The sequence below is a fragment of the Hemiscyllium ocellatum genome, chromosome 19 (genome assembly GCF_020745735.1).
Source record: "Hemiscyllium ocellatum isolate sHemOce1 chromosome 19, sHemOce1.pat.X.cur, whole genome shotgun sequence".
In the NCBI taxonomy this organism is placed as follows: Eukaryota; Metazoa; Chordata; class Chondrichthyes; order Orectolobiformes; family Hemiscylliidae; genus Hemiscyllium; species Hemiscyllium ocellatum.
In genome coordinates this window covers 44,612,414-44,637,002 of record NC_083419.1, presented here as the reverse complement: position 1 = coordinate 44,637,002, position 24,589 = coordinate 44,612,414, and the positions used below count along the sequence as shown (strand labels likewise).

At 41.0% G+C, this 24,589-nt stretch overlaps 1 protein-coding gene across 1 annotated transcript in view; it reads left to right on the top strand.

Moving 5' to 3' along the window:
• The window catches only part of cacna1c (calcium channel, voltage-dependent, L type, alpha 1C subunit), a 1,009,638-nt gene that overhangs the window by 555,118 nt on the left and 429,931 nt on the right, over positions 1–24,589 (top strand). Inside the window, exons 19-21 of the mRNA XM_060839877.1 lie at positions 1,003–1,135; positions 16,891–17,020; positions 22,707–22,766. Coding sequence (XP_060695860.1) covers positions 1,003–1,135; positions 16,891–17,020; positions 22,707–22,766 — 323 coding nt within the window. The remainder of the gene's footprint in view (positions 1–1,002; positions 1,136–16,890; positions 17,021–22,706; positions 22,767–24,589) is intronic.

Here is a 24,589-nt window from a genome sequence, read left to right as displayed (position 1 = left end):
CCTGTTGGACAATACAGCAAATGACATAAATTTTTTTGAATGAAAAATGGTACAAGGAATTACTATTCCTGCATCATTTGGAAAATATGAAGAAAATTCTTGATCCAAATATAGATTAAAAAGGGGAAGCGCACAAACTTAGATGTGTGACATTAAGTTAGAATATGTTTTGCAGATAACAGGATCAATTATGATAAATAGAGGAAAATGAAGAGGATCATTCCATCATATTTTTCACATAACCAAAGGTTGAATGTATTATGGAGAAGATACTATGCAAATATGATTGAAAAACAAAATATCTTGTAATTTTGATCATGATAAATGACAAAACTACAGTTTATCACAAATACAAATAAGATTTATCTCACTTGCCCAAGAAATTAAAAATTACACTATTAAGCAACAATAGACAAACTTTGATACATCTGATGGAGACATATCACACGTTAAAGTATGGGAGAAGTTTCTAGATCCAGACATCACATTGGAGCTGTCAAGCACGTTCACATAAATAAAATGCAAATTACCAAAGCCAGTAAAACATTTTTCAGTGGGGTGGCACGGTGGCTCAGCGGTTAGTACTGATGCCTCACAGCACCAGGGTCCCAGGTTCAATTCCTGCATCGGGCGACTGTTTGTGGAGTTTGCACATCCTCCCCATGTCTGCATGGGTTTCCTCCGGGTGCTCTGGTTCCCCCCCACAGTCCAAAGATGTGCAGGTCAGGTGAATTGGCCCTGCTAGGTGCATTAATCAGAGGGAAATGGTTCCCTTACTCTTTGGAAGGTCAGTGTGGACTGGTTGGGCCGAAGGGTCTGTTTCCACACTGTAGGGAATCTAATCTGATCTAAATTGTTTGCACTTTAAAATGTTTTATGCCTGATTTATGACATATGTGTAGGAATAACAGGAAAATTTACAAACAAGGCCAAAAATACAATGATTGGGAAATGCTGTCCATTCCACAGCTGCAGTTACTAGACTGAAATTTCTTTCTTCAGGAGATGAAGATGACGAGGAACCAGAAATGCCTGTAGGACCACGTCCTCGGCCACTCTCTGAACTGCATATAAAAGAGAAGGCTGTTCCCATGCCCGATGCCAGTGCATTCTTTGTCTTCAGTACTACAAACAGGTATTTTCTTCATAGTGATTGTTCTTTACAAAGCTTCAATATAATACAACATTGTTGCTGGACTGGCAATCTGGGTTGAAAACACATTGTTGCCAAATTTGGTGGAATTTGAATTCAGTAAAATCTGGAATTTAGGGTCTAATGGTAATCATAATAACATTGTCAATTGCTGTAAAAGCCCATCTGATTTTACAAATCTCACTATGGAAGGTCTGGCCGACATGTGACTCCAGACCCACAGCTATGGGATAGACTCTTAACTGCCATCTGAAATCACCTAGCAGTCCCCTCAATGTATCAGACTGCTAAAAGGTAACAATTAAGGAATAAAATAAATAGACCATCTGGCATTGACCTAGATACTGGAATTGACAATGGCAACTTAGCCCTATCGACCATAAAAATTTCTCCTTGCCGACATCGCGGTGCGCTTGCTAAAATTCAAGAGTTTCACAGATTAATCAATCACAGACTGACATAGTCAGACCCCTGATATCATCTCTTAATGTATACACTCCCAAACAACGCATTATCGCCCCTGGGTCTGTCTTGTTTCACTGGGGGGAGGATTGATCCAACAGAGTTGCCACATGCAGTTTGGAAAGTGTTGCCCAGGGAGACCTCAAGATTGACTCTTGGGCCCATGGAGTCTCATGGTACCAGTTAAAATAATCCCCCATCCCTTACCATGGCTAATGAAGCGCCACTATTGACAAAGGTGGTCCAGACTTAAAGGACCTATCAGCTGTACTGTGTTTGCAGCAGGTGATGAAGGCACCAACAAGAGAGACAAAAATGTACTTGACATTGAAATAACTTCACACAAGCCGTTATCCCAGTGCCATGTCACCCTTTATTTACACATGTTTAGTACTTTTGACATTCATCAGGCTTCCTCAGAGTCAGCTGTCACCCTTAACAGAATCTCTGAAACTCCTGTTTGTATGTTAGCCGAGGCTCCCTGACTGGACCAGATTAATAGCCCTAATCAGAGATGTCCACCTGGCTAACTTGTTACAGTCACTATATCTCTCCCCGTCTAAATCCAGGGATTTAGCCTGCTCTTTTTCTTGTAAACTGTCCTGGAGTGTTATCACACCAGGTCCGGTTCCTCCAACTCAGCCTCAGTTATGGACAGTATGTACAGGAGCGTGTCAGAAGAAACTCATCTGTTCTTCAGGCAGTAAAGGCATTGAGGCTTCAACACCTGAGTCTTTCTTAGACTCTGAGGTTTCTCTAAACCAATATGGAGAGGGAGAACCCACGAGTTCCAACAGCCTTTCCAGCTGTTCTGAGGGGCCTGGTAGCTTTTGCTGCTGCCTTGTTTGCAAGTTTGCTGCTTTTGTTTAGTCCAAATGCTAGTTTAGGACTACCTCATCTATGCAAACTTTATAATCACTGGACCTGACCTCTCGTCAACCATACCTCTGATCAATGCAGAGTCATTTCCATGGTTTTAGCACCAAACTTCATCCCCTGAAGTTAACTGTTTCTCTCACTTAGAGGAGCCTTGTGTTTCACCCTCAACCCCAGGTCTAGAAAAATCAGATTTAATCTGGTGCAGAGTCTTTTTCCCATTAGCAACACTGTTTGAGCTATCTCTGTAGTTGCATGAGGGGTAGACCTACAATCAAATGTGAACAGGACAGTTTTGTAGCTCATGAAACTGTAGGTTGTTTCTTTAAGCCTGCCTTCAAGGTTTGGACTGCTGTCTTCCCCGGACTATTGGACAATGGATGATATGGAGCTATCTTTGTATACCGAATGCCATTTGACTTCAAGAAATGCTCTAATTCCCTGTTGGTAAATGATGGCTTGTTGATTGTGACTATCACTTCTGGAAGCTTTTGTATTGCAAAAGACGCTCACAGCTTTTGATGATTGAACTCTTTGTACATCCAACCATTTTGAGTGGACGTCCACTACGAATAATAATGTTGAGCCCATGAAAGGGCCAGCATAGTCGACATGTAAGCAAGTCCAGGTTTTATCTGGCCATTCCCACGCAAATAGGGAAAGCTGCATGCAGTAATTTTTATCATGGCTGGCACTGCGGGCACTGCCCCATTAGCTATGTTTGTATCCAATCCTGGCCACCAGACATAATTTCTTGCAAACATTTTATTTTCCAACAGGTTTATTTGGAAGCACTAGCTTTCAGAGTGCTGCTCCTTCATCAGGTGATTGTGGAGATTCTCCACAACCACCTGATGAAGGAGCAGCACTCCGAAAGCTAGTGCTTCCAAATAAACCTATTGGATTATAACCTGGTGTTGTGTGATTTTTTTTTTAACTTTGTACACCCCAGTCCAACACCAGTGTCTCCAAATCTTTATTTTCGAAACGGCTAGTATCTGACGGCAATCTGTTTTCAGGATCATCACTCTTGCTCCCCATAATAAAATGCCATCCTCTATCTTAATCTGGTCTCATGGCCCTTTTGTTTGCCCCATGACCACCAGCTATTTTAGTTTTGCCAGGACCAATTGTTTTGTGTCCACAGTCTGACATTGTCAATCATGACCAGAAGGGTGTCTCAAAAGTTTAAAACCAAAACGGACTTTTCCAGTGCTGACACCACCAGTCAGGCATCTGCCAGCCGAAGGTGGCTCAAAACATTCGCATTTGCTACTCGGCCTCCCAGACTGTGTTCCAACTTATAATTGCACACACTTAGAATGAGAGCTAACTGCTGAGTTTGACCTGAAGCTATGGATGACACAACCTTGTCCTCTTTGAGTAGTCCCAGAGGGATTTGTGATTTGATACTATTACAAACCTACATCTATAAAAGTAGGTGGAACTTTCTCACACCAAAAATGACTACAAAACCTTCCTTCTCTATCTGGACTTATTTGCACTCTGCGTCAGCCAAAGTCCGGGAAGCATACACTATTGGGAAATTGTCTCCATTGAGCCATCTATGAGCCAACACTACCCTGATAATGTATGTGGGCATTGCATGTCGGCACCACATCCCATTTGCCATCATAGTGTGCCAACACCTTCACTTCCCTAAAGGCTATGTCTTGGCTATGAGACCATTTCCAAGTCTGTCCCTTTTTCAATAGAAACTATAAGGGTACAATGATGGCGACCAGATTATGTCTGAATTTTCCATAATAATTCACCATTCAAGGTAAGACTTAATCTCCTGTACAAACGTGGGATCTTTCAACAGATGTAACCCAGTCTTGTCAACTCTGTAACCCAAGTAGATCACTTGGGGCATCTGGAACATGCATTTTTCTTTCTACACCTACGCCAGAGAAACATCTAACTATTTCCGAGTTCTCTAAGTGCCTTTTATTGGTCTTCCCTGTTATTGGTGCATCATCCAGATAACTGGCAACCTGGGGTAGACTTTGTAAAATGTTCTCCATCACCCATTGAAAAATGGCACGGCTTGGTGATGCACCAAATGGCAATCTCCTATATTGATACAAACCCTTATGGCTATTAATTATAGCATACTCTGAGAATGCTCATTTAATCACAATTACAGGTATGTATGGCTCTTGTCCAGCTTCATGAAGGACAGCCCCACTGTAAGCTTTGCATACAAGTCCTCTGCATGAGGGATTGGGTATTTATCCAGCTGAGAAAAGCAAGGCAAACTAACCTGTCAGGTTTCATAAGCAGTATGACCTGTGCTCCCATTCTTTAAGCTAGTTTGATGATTCCTTCGCTTTCCAGCCTCTTGATTTATATCTCTACTTTTGTAAACGGCACTGGGCGGGCCTCGCCGAATCTAGAATTGCTTTCTGGTCAACATCCTAGGTGACCTTATCTCCTTTGATAGTCCCTCAACTTCCTGAAAAATCTCTGGGTATTTAATTAAGACTTGGGAGCAATCGTAAAATGTTGAGCCAATTAAGGTGAATCTTCCTTAACCAAAGTTGCTCCACCAGGACTGGGTCCAAGCCTTTGACTACAGTCAGTGGTAACTGAACCAGCTGCTTCTCAACTGCTAGAACCAAAATTGTACCCTTAATCTGTAAAAGTTCCCTATTGCAGGTTCTCAGTCTAGCTGAGGCCTTAGGCAACGTAAAGGTTGGAGTCCAGAGAAAATTTTGTTCAAAGACTGGTTCTGAAGTTACTGATACAGCTGCTCCAATATCAACCTGCATTAGAACTGAATGACCATTTAAGCTGATGTTTATTTTGATTGGTTTTGATTTGGATGGGCAGCACGGTGGCTCAGTGGTTAGCACTGCTGCCTCACAGGGCCAGGGACACGGGTTCAATTCCTGCCTTGGGCAACTGTCTGTGTGGAGTTTGCGCCATCTCCCCGTGTCTGCGTGGATTTCCCCCCACAGTCCAATTGGCCATGCTAAATTGCCCATAGTGTTAGGTGCATTAGTCAGGGGTGATTGTAGGGGAATGGGTCTGGGTGGGTTGCTCGTCAGAGGGTCGGTGTGGACTTGTTTGGCCAAAGGGCCTGTTTCTACACCGTAGTGAATCTTATCTAATCTAAGCAATTTAACTTCCTGTTGTGGAGAAAATATAGAGAATCATCAGGAGACGCAGAGAGTTCTTCAAGAAGGAGGTCTTTTGTTGTGGTTCTTTTCGCCGAGCTGGGAGTTTTTCTTGCAAACGTTTTGTCCCCTTTCTAGGTGACATCTTCAGTGCTTGGGAGCCACCTGTGAAGCACTTCTGTGCTGATTCCTCTGGCATTTATACTGGTTTGAATCTACCGCTTCCGGTTGTCAGTAGCTGTCCGCTGCAGTGGCCGGTATATAGGGTCTAGGTCGATGTGTCTGTTGATCGAATTCGTGGATGCGTGTCTGGATCCGTTGTACAACTCCCCCAGATTCTATGGACTACCTAAAGTACACAAACCAGACATCCCACTCAGACACATAGTATCACTACCAGGAACACCAACACACAAACTGGCTAAAGAGCTACAACAGAAACTGAAGCACCTGGTGAGTGGATCCAGACACTCTACACAGTCAACACAAGAATTTTTGGACATCATTAGAAATATACACATAGACAAGGAAGAAACCATGGTCTCATTCGATGTAACGGCACTGTTCACTTCTATTGACAAAACCCTAGCCAGAGAAACAATATCTAACCTGCTGGACATACATAACAGACAAAAGGACACTGAACCTATTAACAAAGACGGCATACTTAAACTACTAGACCTGTGGCTCACAACACACTTCATATTCATCAACCAGATATATGAACAAATTAATGGAACACCCATGGGCTCACCGATCTCCGGACTGATAGCAGAAGCAGTAATGCAAAGGTTAGAAAAAAACAGTTTTAACGCAACTACAACCCAAACTATGGGTCAGATACGTGGACACCTTTGTAATCATTAAAAACACAGAAATAGAGATCACACACCGGATCATCAACGCCACTATCACAGGAATCCGATTCACAAGAGAGGAAGAAAAGGACAATCAGCTCCCATTCCTGGACGTGATGGTACAAAGAACACCGAACGGAGGATTCACCACGAAGGTATACAGGAAAGCCACACACACAGACCAAGTTCTGAACTATGAAAGCAACCACCCCAACACGCACAAAGAAGTTGCATCAGGACATTATTCAAAAGGGCCACAACACACTGCAGCACACCTGAACTACAAAAAGAGGAAGAAGAACACCTATACAAGGTATTCAACAAAAACGGATACCCGCGCAATTTCATCAACAGATGCCTCAGGGAAAGACAACGAAATGAGGACATGCCACAACCCAAAGGACTAGCCACACTACCATACATCAGGAGTATTTCTGAACTGACAGCCAGACAGCTGCGACCACTAGGACTCATAACAGCACACAAACCAACAGCCACCCTCGGACAACAACTCACCAGGACAAAGGACCCGATACCCAGCAGCAGCAAAACCAATGTAGTTTACAAAATCCCATGCAAGGACTGCACAAAACACTACATAGGACAAACAGAAAGACAGCTAACAACCCGCATCCATGAACACCAACTGGCCACGAAACGACACGACCAGCTATCCCTAGTAGCCATACACTCAGATGCCAAACAACATGAATTCGATTGGGACAACACCACTATTATAGGACAGGCCAAACAGAGAACAGCCAGGGGATTCCTAGAAGCATGGCACTCATCCATGAATCGATCTACAGACACATCGACCTAGACCCTATATACCGGCCACTGCAGCGGACAGCTACTGACAACCGGAAGCGGCAGATTCAAACCAGTATAAATGCCGGAGGAATCAGCACAGAAGCGGTTCACAGGAGGCTCCCAAGCACTGAAGATGTCACCTAGAAAGGGGACGAAACGTTTGCAAGAAAAACTCCCAGCTCGGCGAACAGAACCACAACAACGAGCAACCGAGCTACAAATCTTCTCACAAACTTTGAAGGAGGTCTTTTATTTGCAAACAAAAAGCCATGACACTAAGAAAGCAGATTCCTGAATGCCCCCGAACCTCAGGGTCCGTGGATTTTTATATCTTTTATTATCCTGTTTCTGTTAGCTTATCAGCATGTCCAACTATATTAATCAAAGTACCTCAATCTAGCTACACAACAAACCAGTGATGTTAGTTCCCATTATCTCCTTAGTTGTACATTCTACTTAATGTTATTCTAATGTCACGGTTAGATATTTATTACTAACTCTGCTACAATGTTCTTCCATTCCAGACTAACCTGTCATGATAGATGTTTAGCTATTCCATCTATTACAATAGTCTCCTGTCTCATGCTGATTCTACTATTAATTAGATATTTTAATGTCAGGTCCCAAATATTTATGGTCCCAATCCTGTCATAATAACATTTAACAAAGAAACTTACTTTATTACTTGTGTTATCGCATCTCGCCATAGTAACCTTTCAGCCTTAACCTTACGCTGCTAATTGGTGTAAGAGCATTCCACTATTCTTATCCCATCCTGCCTTCCACAGACCACAGATTGCCAGTAGTCTTCATGCTTTAACCCTTCCCATGCTTTCATGTTCTTTATTTTCCATATTCCCAGCCAGAAATAAGTGGGCCTTCCAGAGTGTACACTCTCCAGGATACCGGCTCATGAGTTCTCTTACTCAATTCAGGCCCAGTGAGACTGTTTTGCTGTCTTGTGTCTGCATACCAGCAGCATCTACAATGGCTTGCTGGCTCGGATCCTGAAGAAAATTTTAATTGTTTGGCTGAGGCTTGGCTTTGTTTTGGTGCTTTGCTGTGGGCTGACATACAGTCTCTCTGTTCAGGATATATCCTGAGTGAGACAATGCAATTACCTTCACTCAAATGGGTCCCCAAGCTCATTCAGTCTGGTGAAGGTGTCCACTTCGTCCAACTTGCTGTATAACTCATATGCTCCACTTGCTGCATTTTTGGAGTTCAGTAAGGCTTCAGCTAGTAGGCAGTTTTGCATGGTTACATCATTCATCCCAAACTGCTTCTTTGCATCTCATTAAGGGTCAAACCAAAGTCACATGCCTCTGCTACTTGTCTTAACCTTGTCAAAAATCCCGACACAGATTCCCCTGTTTCTCAAACTGTCGAGTAAAACCGATAGTCTCAGAATTCGTAGAGGCTTGGGGTGGTAATATTCCTTAACTAAATCTTGAAAGGTTTTAGTATCTGGTGCCTTGGGAAACGTTAGAGTCCTAATAACTGAAAACATTGCGGTTTCACATGTTATCGGGAGAATTGCTCATTGCTTTTTGTCTACTCCAATGTCATTTGCCTAGAAACAATATTGCATTCTTTCCACATACTGGCCCCAGTCTTCAACTGCAAGTTCAAATGAGTCGGGCTTCCCAAATAATGGCATGATACCAGAAATGCTTACCCCAACTCAAAGACACTTGTTATGAGCAAATTTCTTCAGGAATATACTTTATTTTCTTTTGTCACCACTGAACTACACAAAAGCCAACATCCTATCACCAAGTCACTCTTTATTGACACTGGTCCACCTTCCTCAGAGCCGGTTCTCAGACTGCTCTGACACTCTTGTTTGTATCTATCAGCCAGGGTTCCCTGATTAACAGCCTCAATCAGGAAACTCATATTCTATGAGGTCCACCTGGCTGACCTCATTACAATCGCTACAGACGTCATCCTTACCAATCTGCCTGATCCGTGACAGGATTGATAGCAGCATCAGCTGCACAATCCTCATCGAGACAAAGTCCTGTCTTTACATTGAGGATGCAATCTATCACTACACTGCATTGGATAGATTGTGAAAAGATCTAGCAACTTAAGACTGGACATCAGCAAGGTGTTGAGGAACAACAGAATTATTCTTGTATACAATCATGGTCCAGCATTTCCTCCACTTTACTTTTACTGTCAAGCCTTGGAGCCAACCCTGGTTTAATGAAGAGTGCAGGAGGACATGCCAAGAACAACACCATCATAAATATAATTGAGCTGTTAACCTGGTGAAACTACAAAACAAGATTACTGGTTTGCATGCCAACAGCATAAGCAACAAATGATTGTTAGTGCTAAACAGTTCCACAACATTGGATCAGGTCTAAGCTCTGCAGTCCAACCATTTCCTGTCCTGAATGGTGGTAGACAATTAAACAAGTTGCTGAGGCAGAAGATCCATAAGTATCCCAATCGTCAATAATGTATCCCAAATGGACTTGAGCAGTTCAAGAAAACAACTCCACCACCACCTTTTCAAAGGCAAGTAAGAATAGGAAATGAATTCTGGCCAAGCCAGCAATGCTCATATCCCATGAATCAATAAAGAAAAATCACATCAATATTGCAGAATTAGTGTCAGTGGGCTGAAATTTATTAATACATTGGCAAAATGACAATTTTAGGGGGAATTCCTGGACAGTTTCTCTCTATGAGCTCTCACGAGTTATGAGCATAGTCAGAGAGTCATACAGCACAGAAATAGACCCTTCAGTCCAACCAGTCCATACCAATCATATCCCAAACTAAATTAATCCCACCCCTGTTCTTGGTCTATATCCCTCCAAATATTTCTAATTCACATCTAAATGTATTTTAAGCATCATAACTGTACCTGCATCCACCACTTACTCTTGAAGCTAATTCCACACATGAACCACTGTCTGTAAACAAATTGCCCCTCATGTCTTTTCTAAATCTTTCTCCTCTCATCAAAATATTGCTCCCAGTCTTGAAATACCCCACCTAAGGGAAAAGGATACCTGCCATTCACCTTATCTATACCCCTCATTATTTTATATAAGGTGACTTCAAAAAGATCACTTCTCACCTTCCTACACTTCAGTGGAGAAGGACCAAACCTATTCAGCCTCCTCTTGTAACTCAAATCTTCCATTTCCGGCAACATCCTGGTAAATCTCTTCTGAAACTTCTGCAGTTTAATAATATCCTTCATATAACAGAGACCAGAACTTGACACACTACTCCAGAAGAGGCCTCAACAACATCCCATGCAACCTCAAGATAATGTCCCAACTCTTCTATTCAAGGGTCTGAACAATGTTACACACCTTCGTGACCAGCCTATGTGATGCAAATTTCAAAGAATTATGTAACTAAACCCCAAGGTCTCTCTGTTCTACAACACTGCCCAAGGCCCTCCTTTTAACTGGACAAGTATTGTCTTTGTTTTATACTGTTACACTCCATAACCATTTGATGAAGAAGCAGCACTCCAAAAACTATTGCTTCCAAATAGTCCTATTGGAACATAACCTGGTGTTGTGTGATTTTTAACTTTGTACACCCCAGTCCAACACAGGCACCTCCAAATCATGTCTTTGTTTTATTAAAATGCAATACCTCACATTTATACAAATTGAACTCTATTTGTTGCTCTTCAGCCTACTGACCCAATTAATCAAGACCTCTTTGTAATCTTAGATAATCTTCTTCACTGTCCACTATACCACCAATCTTGGTGTCTTCTGCACACTTACTAACCATGTTTTCTGAATTTTTATCCTCATCATTTATATAAACGACATACAAAAGTGCACCCAGCACCAATCTCTGTGGAATGCTGGTCAAAGATTTACAGTCTGAAAAACATGGAGTTATCTCAAGCAAATCTCGAGCTCAACTATGATGTAAGCACTACAACCCTACCATGCTGCGATTGCGCTATCATGCACACTCAAGCAACTGAAGCAGTCATCGCTGACAGGAAATTCTGGCCTGTCACACCAGCACTCCTTCATTAAATGAACACAGATAACAATGATCATTTTGTCATGACTAATGACATGGTCAAGATTGGTTGTGATCAGGACATATTTGGCCGCTGAATATGTTTTACATGTAGAATCCTTTGACTATAGATACGTTGAACCCGTTCTGTGTAAATGTCTGATTAATGTAATTGTCCTTGAAAGGCCTCACTTTACATGCAATGATGCAGAACCCACATCCTCAAACATAAAGAAAATCTCAGTCAACCCACTCCTGCAATGTGGCATTTATAGTTCTCATCTCATTTACTTTCAAAGTTTGCGAGAAGATTTGTAGCTCGGGTGCTCGTTGTTGTGGTTCTGTTCGCCGAGCCGGGAGTTTTTCTTGCAAACGTTTCGTCCCCTTTCTAGGTGACATCTTCAGTGCTTGGGAGCCTCCTGTGAACCGCTTCTGTGCTGATTCCTCCGGCATTTATACTGGTTTGAATCTGCCGCTTCCGGTTGTCAGTTGCTGTCCGCTGCAGTGGCCGGTATATAGGGTCTAGGTCGATGTGTCTGTTGATCGAATTCGTGGATGAGTGCCATGCTTCTAGGAATTCCCTGGCTGTTCTCTGTTTGGCCTGCCCTATAATAGTGGTGTTGTCCCAATCAAATTCATGTTGTTTGTCTTCTGAGTGTATGGCTACTAGGGATAGCTGGTCGTGTCATTTCGTGGCTAGTTGATGTTCGTGGATGCGGGTTGTTAGCTGTCTTCCTGTTTGTCCTATGTAGTGTTTTGTGCAGTCCTTGCATGGGATTTTGTACACTACGTTGGTTTTGCAAAGGAGGCTACCAAGCACTGAAGATGTCACCTAGAAAGGGGATGAAACGTTTGCAACAAAAACTCCCAGCTCGGCGAACAGAACCACAACCTCATTTACTTTGTACATTTACAATTCAGTTGAGGATAGAAGGCAACACAGTGAGTTGCAGGAAGCTTCAACTAATCCCTCCCCAAACCCATGACCAACTTGGAATGACAGCTCCAAATGATAGGTGACCAGACCCCTGACTGATCTCAATGCAGCTCCCTGACTGACTTACCACTAATCCCCAGAAGGATTGCAATGGACCTGCAGGACTGACCATAACCATTTCATAGAATGTAAAGATACAGAACTCCAGACCATTCCTCATACCCAACTGACTACATCTAAGCTCCTGAACTGATATCGGACAATATCGTTAACTGACTATAGCAGGACCCCTTGATTTAATAGAAGCGCCCCTTGACTTGATCGAGAACTACATCCCTTGTACTTTGAGATTTAGCCACTTGGTTAAAGGACATACAGTATGTTTGCGATTTAAGCTGCTGGTAGATGGTGAAGGTGTGACATTGACATAGCATGGTCTCACACAACAAGACGTTCAGTCCCTTGAATGATCAAGACTGGCCACCTTTGTGTATGTGCTAAAAGGCAAACAAAGACAGAAGTACCCTGCAGCTGTAAAGCTGAATGAGGTGGTAAAACGCAAAATGGCAAGGCAAGGCAGAAATCCAGTTGACATCCGAGTGAGCACTAAAGCAACACACTTGGATCCCCAGGATGCAGTCTGTCTGATACATGAGATGAGTGGCTGTCTCTGCACAGAATGTAATTTTGTAGCAACATTGTAATGAAAAGTGTTGGTGCACTGAGAAGTGCAATATTGAAGTGGTGAACTATATTATCAGTGGGCCATGATCATGAGACTGGTGAATGTTGATGTCAACCTCAGTAGATGAAGGATACAGGCAGCTGTTGTCCTTGGAGCTTGCCCTGAAACATTAAGAAATACTGGCTGGGGTGGAACCTGGAAAAGTGAGCAGTGAGCTGGAGCTATCAGGTACCCTCTCCAATGTACATGTCATGCTGCTCTGTAATTTCTCTCTACTGTGTGCAAACTGCATATAAATGATGTGAGATTTGGCATTAATGAGATGTTATTGCATGCAAATAGACATCTCTTCACTCACAAGCGAGATTTCTATCTTGTATCATAACTTTGGTTGGAAGATTGCACTAACTTTGCTTGCGATAATTTTTCTGATCTTGCCACATTTTCTCAATTGGCTTATTAATACCTTGGTCATTCCGGGGCTGGGAAGATTCTAGCTTCTCATTTCCTGTATGTTGCACTCTTGACCTCAGCTGTGACATTTCAATAAGTGAATACTAAAAGAACAAGTGATGAGTCATGTGATGCACCCTGATGCATAAACCTGCTGGGTGGTTGACCCTGCATGCAAAGTGGCCTGAGAGCAACATTATAGTGCAGTAAAGTTTTGAAATAGAGAACTATGTGCCTTTCATGTTAATGTGGTGAGGCTGGGTTATGTCCAGAACCATCCTCCATGGAAGTGGTATAAGTTGGTCACTGCCCATTGAAACTACTGAAAATATTGGGACTGTTACCCCAAGGAAGTGTGGAGGACCAAGTGGTGAGCCGGATCCACTAGATACACACTCTGAATTTGATGTCAGAATTGACACTGTTTTGTCTACTGTATGAATAATGAAAAACTGTATATAAATGTGATGAGATTAGATCATGATGAAATGTGAGTGCATGCAAGTAGGTGCTAATGAGATGCTTTTCTCAATGTTCAAAAATTGGTCTGCCATTGACAGTCTTTGGTAGTAAATCCCTAACTCTCGTTTCCCGTTCAACCGTGGTCTGAGATTTAGCAACACTCCTAGTCCTCCAGATTGTGTAGTCTGGATGGCAACCACTACCTCCCCAGTGGTGCTACCATTTAATACAGCTGCTGGTGGCTAACAGATCTAAGCAGGCAGAATTCTACCAGGTCCTAGATCCTGGGAAAGGCCCAACTCTGTTCAATGAAGTACCTAAATGTTTGTTGAGGTTTTGTGGACTCTTGCCAATTGGCAATTCTTTGATGTAGAGACATCCACCGCCTACATTAAATCCAGCCCACGGAAACACTATGACACAGATGCAGACTACTTGACCCATTGGCTGCATGTCATTCTCTACAACAGTAAGTAAATTGCTGCATGCACCTCACTCTCCCTAAGGCTTTGAAAATTGTTTACTTAATTAACCCATGTTGGCTCTGACGGTTATATTATGTTACGACATGGGGTAAACTCTCCTGCTTAATTTAAAACCAGCAACACAGAAAAGATTTATCCCATGTAGTAATCTGTAAAAGTTCAAGTGGCCAAGAACTATGTAAATTAAAAATTGACAGCTTTATTTCTCTAAGTATAACAGAGAATAAGTAACGAACCACTATTTACAATTTCTTTCTCTAACCTACCTTTTACCTTCCCTTCTATAATACTAGTCTGATAAAAGTCCCAACTAAGATTTACTAAACAACACTTATCTCAAAACAAGGCAGCTTTAGGTTCTTGTCTTTGGATCTTCCTATGTCTTCCTTTCTCCTTGTCAGGCATTTCTGTGTTGCAGGTTATTGATCAAAAAGGTACTTTTAAAAGACATATTTTTTTCAAGCAGTCTGTTACATGATAGGACTGAGCAGTTCTCCTCTCAACTGTTCATTTCCCTCCCCCACCCCCAGTCTTATACCCCAGAGCATCTGATTGTGTTATTGGCTTTTAAGATTTTCAATACACTCAATTCAACATGATTGGAAATTGGTATTTTTTCAGGATATAATTTAAAGTGGTTGGTCAATTTCAAATTTGTTTTTGACTCTAGGCAGCACGCTAATCAAGTTGTTCGGCCAAGTGTTAGTTGTATTTTTGCCTTATTGAGAACACTTGGTGCTGTGTCCGGTAGTTCTGCTGCTTTTAACTCTCTTAAAGTACACTCACATCTTCATAACAATTAGGATCATCTGAGTATGTCAAATGTAGCTCTCTTAGCATTTAATTTTTTTTTAAATTAAAGATTATCTTATAATTTAATTATAATTTAATCGTATATATTTAAATATAAATTCCATTATACTTTAATTATATATGATGAAGAGGTAACAAACAAAAATAATTAAGCTTTAGCTAAAGATTTTTAGTCAAAGTATTGTGGTATCCATGCTTCTTGAACACAGTACGAAAGTAAAAAAATCATTGGAAGTTTGGAAACAAAAGAATAAGCACATTGCTATAACTTTTAAACTCTATAATTTGAAAGTAACTCACTTGTGCTTTCCTTACAGCCTTGAAAACCTAGACAGACTTATTTCTGAAATATAGTATGAAATATAAAGAAACACAGTGATGGCTTTTGCCTTTTCACTGACATATAAGTTGCAATAATAGATATTTCTCTCATGATTGAGGGCTTGTTGCTTTGTTAGTTCTTAAACCTCCCTGGGAATTATCATAGAACTGCTTGTGGAATGAATTTTAGTGGATGGATTCCCTTTTTCAATTCATGTTTGTTTTTACATTTCTTTAAATGATCAACCTTTTTTCAGTTAGAGAAAAGCAGGAAGAACTCTGTTGAATCTGTTACGCTAAGTAAGGCCAAAATTTTTATCACATTGGGAGGTGACTATTTAAATCACCAATTGCCTCCACTGAAGTGGGATTTTGACATCCTATCATTGAAGTCTCAAATGAGAGCAGGCAAAAGTAGATCTGAACTTTGTGGATACATTTGCATACCCAGGTTACCTTTTTGGAGAGAAGCATAGCCCAATGGATATGGTGCTCAGGCGTCTTTTGGGGGATGGTTACCCTTAAGAGAGCTCAGGTACCATTTGGAGGGCATGCAGGCATGGGATAGGTTGAGAGATTGGGGGCTCAGGCACATTTAGGAGCATGAACAATAGCAAACATTGTCCCTAAATGATGCACAAGCCTCGAGGAACTGTAAAGCTTTCAAAGAAATGTAAAGCCTGGCAAGAAGTGTCAAACTTCATAAGAACTGTTGAAATGTGTTTTTCTCAACGAAGTATAGTCTGCTGTATCTAACTTTAATTAAATTTAATATTTTTTCTCCTATGTGCATCATTACGAGTCAATAGTAAGTGGGTTGGCATGGTAGGTGAAGAAAGAGTGGTGGGTAGAAATATTGCTTGGCATGAGTTGGCACTGTTGAAATTGCGTTAATGATGTATAGGTAGAGAGGCATGTAGTAGTGTTGAGGCATGAAGGGTCGGGGAAGGGGTAGAGGGGCATAAGGAGAAGGGTGCAGGTAATTAGGTATCTTGGGTGGCATAGATCAGAGAGTGAACAGTTTGTTAGGGTTGAGGGGTTGAAGAAAGTTTTATTTTTATTCTTTTATTTTAACTTATGGACAGTTTTTGAGCCTAAAGGTGGGCTTTCCATCCAACCCACCTTGAAACCCAGCAGGTTTCTCAGCTCAACTCAAGGCTCCCAGCCTGAATTCCAGTCCAGCACATCCTCACTGCTGCAAATTGAAAATGAGGATTGTGGTTGTCATTCATAAAGGTTAGGTTTATTGTGCTAAAAACACTTCCACCTATGCATACATTATTCAAGAATGAAAATCAGGGTCAAAATCTTCTGGCAATTTGGGTGAAGAATTGATTTTGGATTATATGTTGACAAATCTTGGGATTGAAGCCAAGAAAGTGGGAGGATTATTTAGTAATCCATTCACATCTCATTTATATATCTATCTTTCAGATTCCGGGTACTGTGCCACAGGATCGTCAATGACAACATTTTTACAAATCTCATTTTGTTCTTCATCCTCATGAGTAGTATTTCTTTGGCAGCAGAAGATCCTGTCCACCAGAACACAAGAAGAAACCAAGTAAGTTTAAAAATATGAAGCTTTGAACCAATTGTATATCTACTGCATTTAAATAGCATGGAATAAATCTCATTTGTTTTAAAATTGTTTCAGTGGAAGTGATTTTAATGAAGTGATTTCATTTACACTCAAGGCTACAGTTAATTTTCTCGCTCTTTCACCCCTTCTCAAACAAATGATATTCAATCCGAGTACAATCTGCAGTTAGCAGTTTAGTCCCTGTCACTTTCACATAGCACCAATTGTGGGGTGAAGAGTTGTAGGTCTTGACCTGTGATTGGATGGTGTAAAACATGTCAGCATCACTGCAGACTGGGAGGAAGGTGTAGCAAATCAACATGATTGTGAAGCAGACTGGGAGGAGGGTGCAGAAGGTCATCATCACTATGAAGATCACTGGGAGTGTGCACTTGCATGAGAAAGGCAACAGTGGCAAGTGATAATAAGAGATGGCAGGAAACCCCTTGAATCTGTTTCTACCTCTCAGAGTCAAAGTGTGATGTCACAGGAAAATAAGTGATTGATGGGTATTCCTACAACGTCCATTTTGATTGACCATATGCTTTAAATCAGGAGATATTATTACAGCTGAAGACTATAGTTAGGAAGTTTTCTTCTAAAATATTGAACATCCAAATTATTTAATTAAGTAGAATAGAGGTGCCTGAGCAAATTGTTCGATATGTTTTGGCTATAGGATGGGGAGAGAGCTAGTGAACACCGATGCAATCCACAATGATCATATCTGCAGCAAATGTTGGATGTTTGAGGAATTTTGACTTAGAATTGATGAGTTGGATTCTGAGTGCAGACACAGTGAGATATCAGGAAGGGAAAGAAGTACTTTGTCACTGTGTTTAAAGATGGCAGGCAGGAGGCTGGAAGAACACAGCAAGCCAGGCAGCATCAGGGGACATTTCAGGTTCAACCCTTCTTCAGGACTGGAGGCGTGTGTAAGGGAAGCTACAGATGAAGAGGCTGGTGGGTCAGGATGGTGAAGTGGGGATAGGTGAACTCAAGTAGAGGGTGCGACCTGGTTGGTCAATGAGAGGAATGAATCGGATTGGTGACAGGAAGGAGTGGTTAAATGGGCTGGGAAAGAAGTCGGGGGAGGGGAAGGGAAGTTATTTGAAATTGGAAAACTTAATGTTAAGTCCTCCAGGCTGTTGGCTGCCCAGGCGAAAGAAGAAGTCCTCCAATTTGCGATTTGGTTCATTGTGGCAATGGAGGAAGCCAAGGATGGTCATGTCAGAAAGGGAGTGGGAAAAGGAATTAAAATGAGCGGTGATTGGGATGTCTGGTCGGCCCGTGCAGGCCCGGCTGAGATGCTTGGCGAACCATTCTCTGAGATTACATATCTGTTCAAACTGGCGTAGCTGTTTAAAGAGACGCTATGGGGATTCAAAATTTAGCTTTGAAGGAGTCTCAGATAGTATTGTTGTCCAATAGGTATGATGTTCTTGCACTTGATGCCTTGAGTGCACAGACTGAAGGGAGGATGAGCACACTGACTGAAGGACCATGGTACAGGGCATCATTCAAGAGAAGGGAGAAAGGAGAAATGTGGTCATAATAGGGCATAGTTAGCAAAATAGTTGCTGTCCTCTGCAGCAAAGACAGAAAATTCAGAGGGGTGTGTTGCTTACCTGATGGCAAGGTTAAGGACTTCAGAGGAACTTGGGTAGTGAAGAGGTAAACAATAATCAAAGTGGAATGACAGGTAAGTAGAAGAATGCAGTAGAACTTAGTATCAGAATAAAAGTAATGGTAACGTCAAAGATTAAAGCTTTATATCTGAATTGTATGCATTTCTAACAACATAGAGCATAGAACAGTACAGCAGGGCCTTGATGTTGTGCTGAGCATTTATCTTAATCTAACCTATACACCCCACAATTTACTGCCATCCATGTGCTTGTCCAGCAGTCGCTAAAATGTCCCTAATGTCTCCGACCCGGCTACCACTGCTGGCAGTGCATTCCACGCATCCACCACAGTCTGCATAACGAACCTACCACTGATATCTCCCCTATACCTCCCTCCAATAACCTTAAAATTATGATCCCTCGTGAGAGCCATTTCTGCCCTGGGGAAATGTCTCTGGCTATCTACACTATCTATGCTTCCCATTACCTTGTATACCTCTATCAAGTCACTTCTCTTCCTTCTCTCCACTGTGAAAAACCCTAGCTCAATCAACCTCTCTTCATAAGACATGCCCTCCAATCCAGGCAGCGCCTTTGTAAATTCCTTTGCACCTTCTCCAAAGCATCTGTATCCTTCCTATAATGAGGTGGTCAGAACTAGACACAATATTCCAGGTGTGGTCTAACCAGGGTTTTACAGAGCTGCAGCAAAACCTTGCGGCTCTTAAACTTAATCCCACTGTTAATGAAAGCCAAAACACCATACGCCTTCTTAACAACCCTATCAACTTGAGTGGCAACTTTGAGGGATCTATGTATGTAGACCCCAAGATTCCTGTCTTTAACCCTGTATTGAGCATTCAAATTTGACCTTCCAAAATGAATCATTTAGCATTTTTCCAAGTTGAACTCCTTCTGCCACGTCTCAGCCCAGCTCTGCATCCTGTCAATGTCATGATGTAGCCTGCAACAGCCCTCGACACTATCTACTACACCAGCGACCTTTGTGTCATCGGCAAACTTACTAACTCTATCTTCCACTTCTTCATCGAAGTCTTTTATAAAAACTACAAAGAGCACAGGCCCCTGTGGGACACCAGGCAGAATACTATCCATCCATTACCGCTCCGTATCTTCTTTTGGCCAGCCAATTTTGTATCCAGACAGCCAGATTTCCCTGTATTCCATACCTCCCAACTTCCTGAATGAGCCTACCATAATGCCTTACTGAAATCCATATACACCTCATCCACTGCTTGACCTTTGTCAACTTGTCTCGTCACATCCTCAAAGAATTCAGTCAGGCTTGTGAGGCATGACCTGCCCCTCACAAAGCCATGCTGACTTTCTTTAATCAAACTATGTTTTTCCGAATAGTCATAAATCCTATTTCTCAGAATCTTTTCCAGTACCTTGCTTACCACAGACATAAGACTACTGGTTTGTAATTCACAGGGATTTCCCTAGTCCCTTTCTTGAACAGAGAAACAAAATTCACCACTCTCCAATCATCCAGAACTACTCCTGTAGAGAGTGAGGATGCATAGATCATTGGTTGAGATGCAGGAATCTCATTCCTCACTTCCCATAGTAACCTTGGATATATCTGGACCAGCACTGGGGACTTGTCTATCTGGATGCTTCACAGAATTTCCACTTTCTTAATATCAGTATGTTCAAGCCGCTTAACCTGGTCCACAGTGTTCTCACTATCAACAAGGTTCTTCTTTCTCGTGAATACTGAAGCACAAAACTCATTTAGGGCCTCCCTCCTCAGACTCCAAGCATAAGATCCCCCTGCTATCTATGATCAGCCCTACCATCTCGCTGAACATTCTCTTATAGATGAGCTCGTGGCACAAATAGAAAGAAATGTGTATGACTTGATAGCTATGATGGAGGCAACATGTGATTGCAGGATGGCGAAAACTGGAAACTCATGTGACATTTGGGAAGGATACAATATTGAGGTAATGTTGTTGATAAACGGTAATATCAGTACGGTGGTGACTACTGATATAGATGTATTAGATCATGATGTGGAAACTGTTTGTATGGAAATAAGGAATAGCAAAGGAAAGAAGTCAGTGGTGGGTGTCACCGATAGGCCCCAAAGACTCGCTTCACTGTAGGGCAAATTGTGAATCAGGAGATAATGGAGGCTTGTAAGAGGGCAATTACAATAGTGATGAGTTACTTCAATCTGCATATTGATTGGGCAAAATCAAGTGGGCAAGGGGAACATGGAAGACAAATTTGTAGGGTGCGTCACAGATTCTGTACTCCAGAAGGTTGTGGGGACTAGATCACTGAAGATATTTATAGAAGAGATAGATTTTTGAGATATTGAAGAGTTGACAGCTGTGAGGAGCTGACATGAAAGAGAAGTTGAAGCATGGGGCAGAGCAGTTATGACCTTATTGAAGAGCATTGCAGATTTGAGAAGCTGAATGGCCAATTCCTGCTCCTATTTCTTACAGCCTTATGTTCTTTTGCATCTGTAGATGGTACTGGTCAGATGCATTTATTCTAAGAAGCTGTGGAGAGGTTGGGTATAGGGGATGGAGGGAGCAGAGTCAGACAATCCAAGGTAATAAGTCTCTCAATATACCAACTTCAAGAGAAATTCTGTAACTCCTACCTTGACCTGCTGAATTTGCCTGAACCTGAGTTCCTACAGGAAAGAATCCAATTGGACAGTAGCTCTCTCTGACAATCATGTGAAATAGTTTCCATATATTTTTTGCAATGATATTTAACAGTAAACTCTTTCCATTCATATTTTTCATCTTCCTTATCTGTTTGTGTGTATGCATGTCTTGACATGATCCCTTGGGCTTCAATGCATGAATGTACCATAATTCTGATTTGAATTTATTGAGTATCTCTTGTGAGTCCCTTCAAACCTAGATGACATTGGCATGTAGATCTGAAGATAACATGCCACATCCTGTTTAAAGAGCAAATATCAATGCCTACAGATATAAGGACTAGAAAGTAAACAAGAATTGAGTTTTCCTCTCTCTTAAACAATGCAGTATCCTTATTTCTTTGCCTTTATTCAACAGTTTTCAGTCTGTCATGACAATGAGTTCCTGATTGTAAAGATCACAGATCCAATCTCTGAAGAGTTATTTTTGAAGTCTAATATATATTACACTGGACAGCTGTTTACTTGAGATAATTATTTTCCTAAAAATTCCTCTTCTAAAGTACGGATCTGCCAGTGTTATTAATTATATTAAATTAATATTATCTTTAAAAACATAATTACTTATGTTTTGACTATTCAAAACTCTAGTGAAATTCATAATCCTTTTGGTATATTTCAGATGATATTTCAGTTTTTAAGGTTTGTCAATGTTCTTGTAAATCACTTCTGACTCAGTGAGATTTGTTGAACAGTTGCTGTGAGTTTGTTCCACTGCATTAATGTTATTATCTAAATTTTTGTTGTACTTCATTCACAGTACTTATAGTCGCTAATGAAATCTGATTTACTTAATCTAGTTGTGTATATTTTATTTTGTAAACTTGCTGAACTACTCCTTAAGTGCTGACTTTAAACCTATGTCAGGAGTTACTGTGATATAACATTACTCATTACCGAAGGTTTAAATCTAATTTGATCTGAAACTAAATGAGATACAAAGAGATGCAAAGCAAATGGATGCAAATCAATCATTTATAGTTAGAATAATGAAGAATATTAAGCAATTCAATACTCAAAGGACAGAAGCAATTCAGGAGATCAGTTAGTAAAAAAATGAAATGTGATACATTCAATTGCTGTATAAGAGTGGCCCTTACATAACCATCTACAGGTATATGTGAAGTAAAAAATAACAAATTTCTGATACACCATGAATAACTTCACAATGCGTCATAGCAAATCTGCTAGAAATTAACATTTTTAACCCTCTGTTGAGATATGATTATGGTAATCGTATCCATTCTTTTCCAATTCTACTCATTCACGTTTGTGATGCTTTGCTTATAGAAAAGCGCGCTGAATTTAATGCTACTTTCTTATTTTACAGGTGCTTACCTATGCAGATTATGTCTTCACTAGTATCTTCACAGTAGAGATCATATTAAAGGTAAGGTGTATAAATTATGTTTGTGTGATTTTAAAAATTTACGCTTGTTTATGAACAATAATTGCAAAAAGAAATTAAATGATTCGTCATGAGTCATTTTATGAAAAGACAAACTTAAGAAATTGAAAACTGAAGATCCAGTGACTCATGAAGGGAGAGCAACAATGTTCAAGATTATACCCATACCAGTTTACATATATACTTTCAGTTGGCAAGATTACAGGAGTACATAAGCAGAAAATCTAACCTAAGATTTCATGTGGGCTTACTGATTATGGTAAATGTTTCAGTAATCAGATGAAATCCATAAGTTGACATTTAGAGGTCAGCTGGCACAAGTCCGAACTTAAACAGGAAGAAAGTCAGATATGTTGAATCTTGAATCTGTAGTAAAAGACATCTAGCTACACTATTAAAATACAACATTTGATGGCCTGAAAAAGGACAATTCATCTAAAACAAAGCAGAAATTGCTGGAGCAACACAGCAGGTGTGGCAGTATCTGCAGAGAAAAAGCAGAATTAACATTTCGAGTCTCGTAAATTTTCAACAATTCATCTACAATTCTACATAAAGCATGGATTACATAATGGCAACTGTACATATATCTTATAACTGTTCAGCTGTTTATTATGAACTGGTGGTATTGAACCTCATGTATCTTTTCAGGAGACAGAAGCCAAACACCTTTATGAGCTAATAATTTTATTGAATGCTGTAGCTTAGACTCATTAGTATTATTAATAATTTAGATATCATGAAAAGGTAATTAACAACGATGAAAAGGGAAATCAATTTGGCTGTGGTTGAAAGTCACTCACTGAAAGCATTATTGATATAATCATATATGACACTGATGTAAACCTCAACGTAATATAAGTAATTATCCTTATATCAAAAACTGCAAATTCTTGATGCACCATGAATAATGGCATGTAGAGCTGCGAGAATTTGATTCTTTTCAATTAAATAGTTGTTCTAATTTTGACCAACGTCAGAACCATAGTGAGAAAAATGGACCAGATTTTTCTGAAGAGCGATGCAGGGTTATATTTCCACTCTCATGGTGCAGAACTCTTACGGGAAGGAGCTTGCCCCCTTTTAACGCAGTTAGCTAACATATTCCGAAATGTAATAGTCCAAAATCACAGACTTTGTCAACTACTGTCAAAAGGTAAGTGCCTCAGTTAAGTCTGAGTTTAGGATGCCAGGAGGGTAGGCTTCTATGTAAATAGGGTTCCAGATAGGATTGTGTGCCAAGTGGGTATATGGTAGGGTACTATGTATGTAAGATGCCAAGTGGGTATGTGGTAGGATGCCAGGTGGACAGAGTGTGAAATAATTAGGTTTGAAGTGGGTAGGGTGCCTAGTTGATAGAGGTGGCAAATGGATAAGTTACCAGTTGGGTATGATGCCAAGTGGGTTAGGGGTGGGGTGCCCAGGTAGAGTGCCAAGTGTTTTGGAGGCAGATACATGATGTGATGTTTTCGGTAGGTTGTGGTAGATGGGAGATATCAAGTTATCAGGAGTAGGAGAGTAGAGAAAGGGTCAGATGGTGGGATTGTGTCCAACAGTGGGCAAAGAGAAATTCGGGTCTTGTGGGGACAGAGGAAGATCAGTTACACATCTGCAAGAGCTGCAAGTCCCATAGGGTAGAGGTCGATCAGATTCAGAGCAGAGGGAGAAAGTGCCCAGAGTGGAAAAAATTGTGAGTGGGGTAGCAAGTTAATGTTATTCTGGATTAGGGAAGGGAGGTACAAGCTCCAGAGCAGTGGAAGGAAGGTGTTGGGTCTGGAGCAGGGTGGCGATGAAGGGTCCAGGGT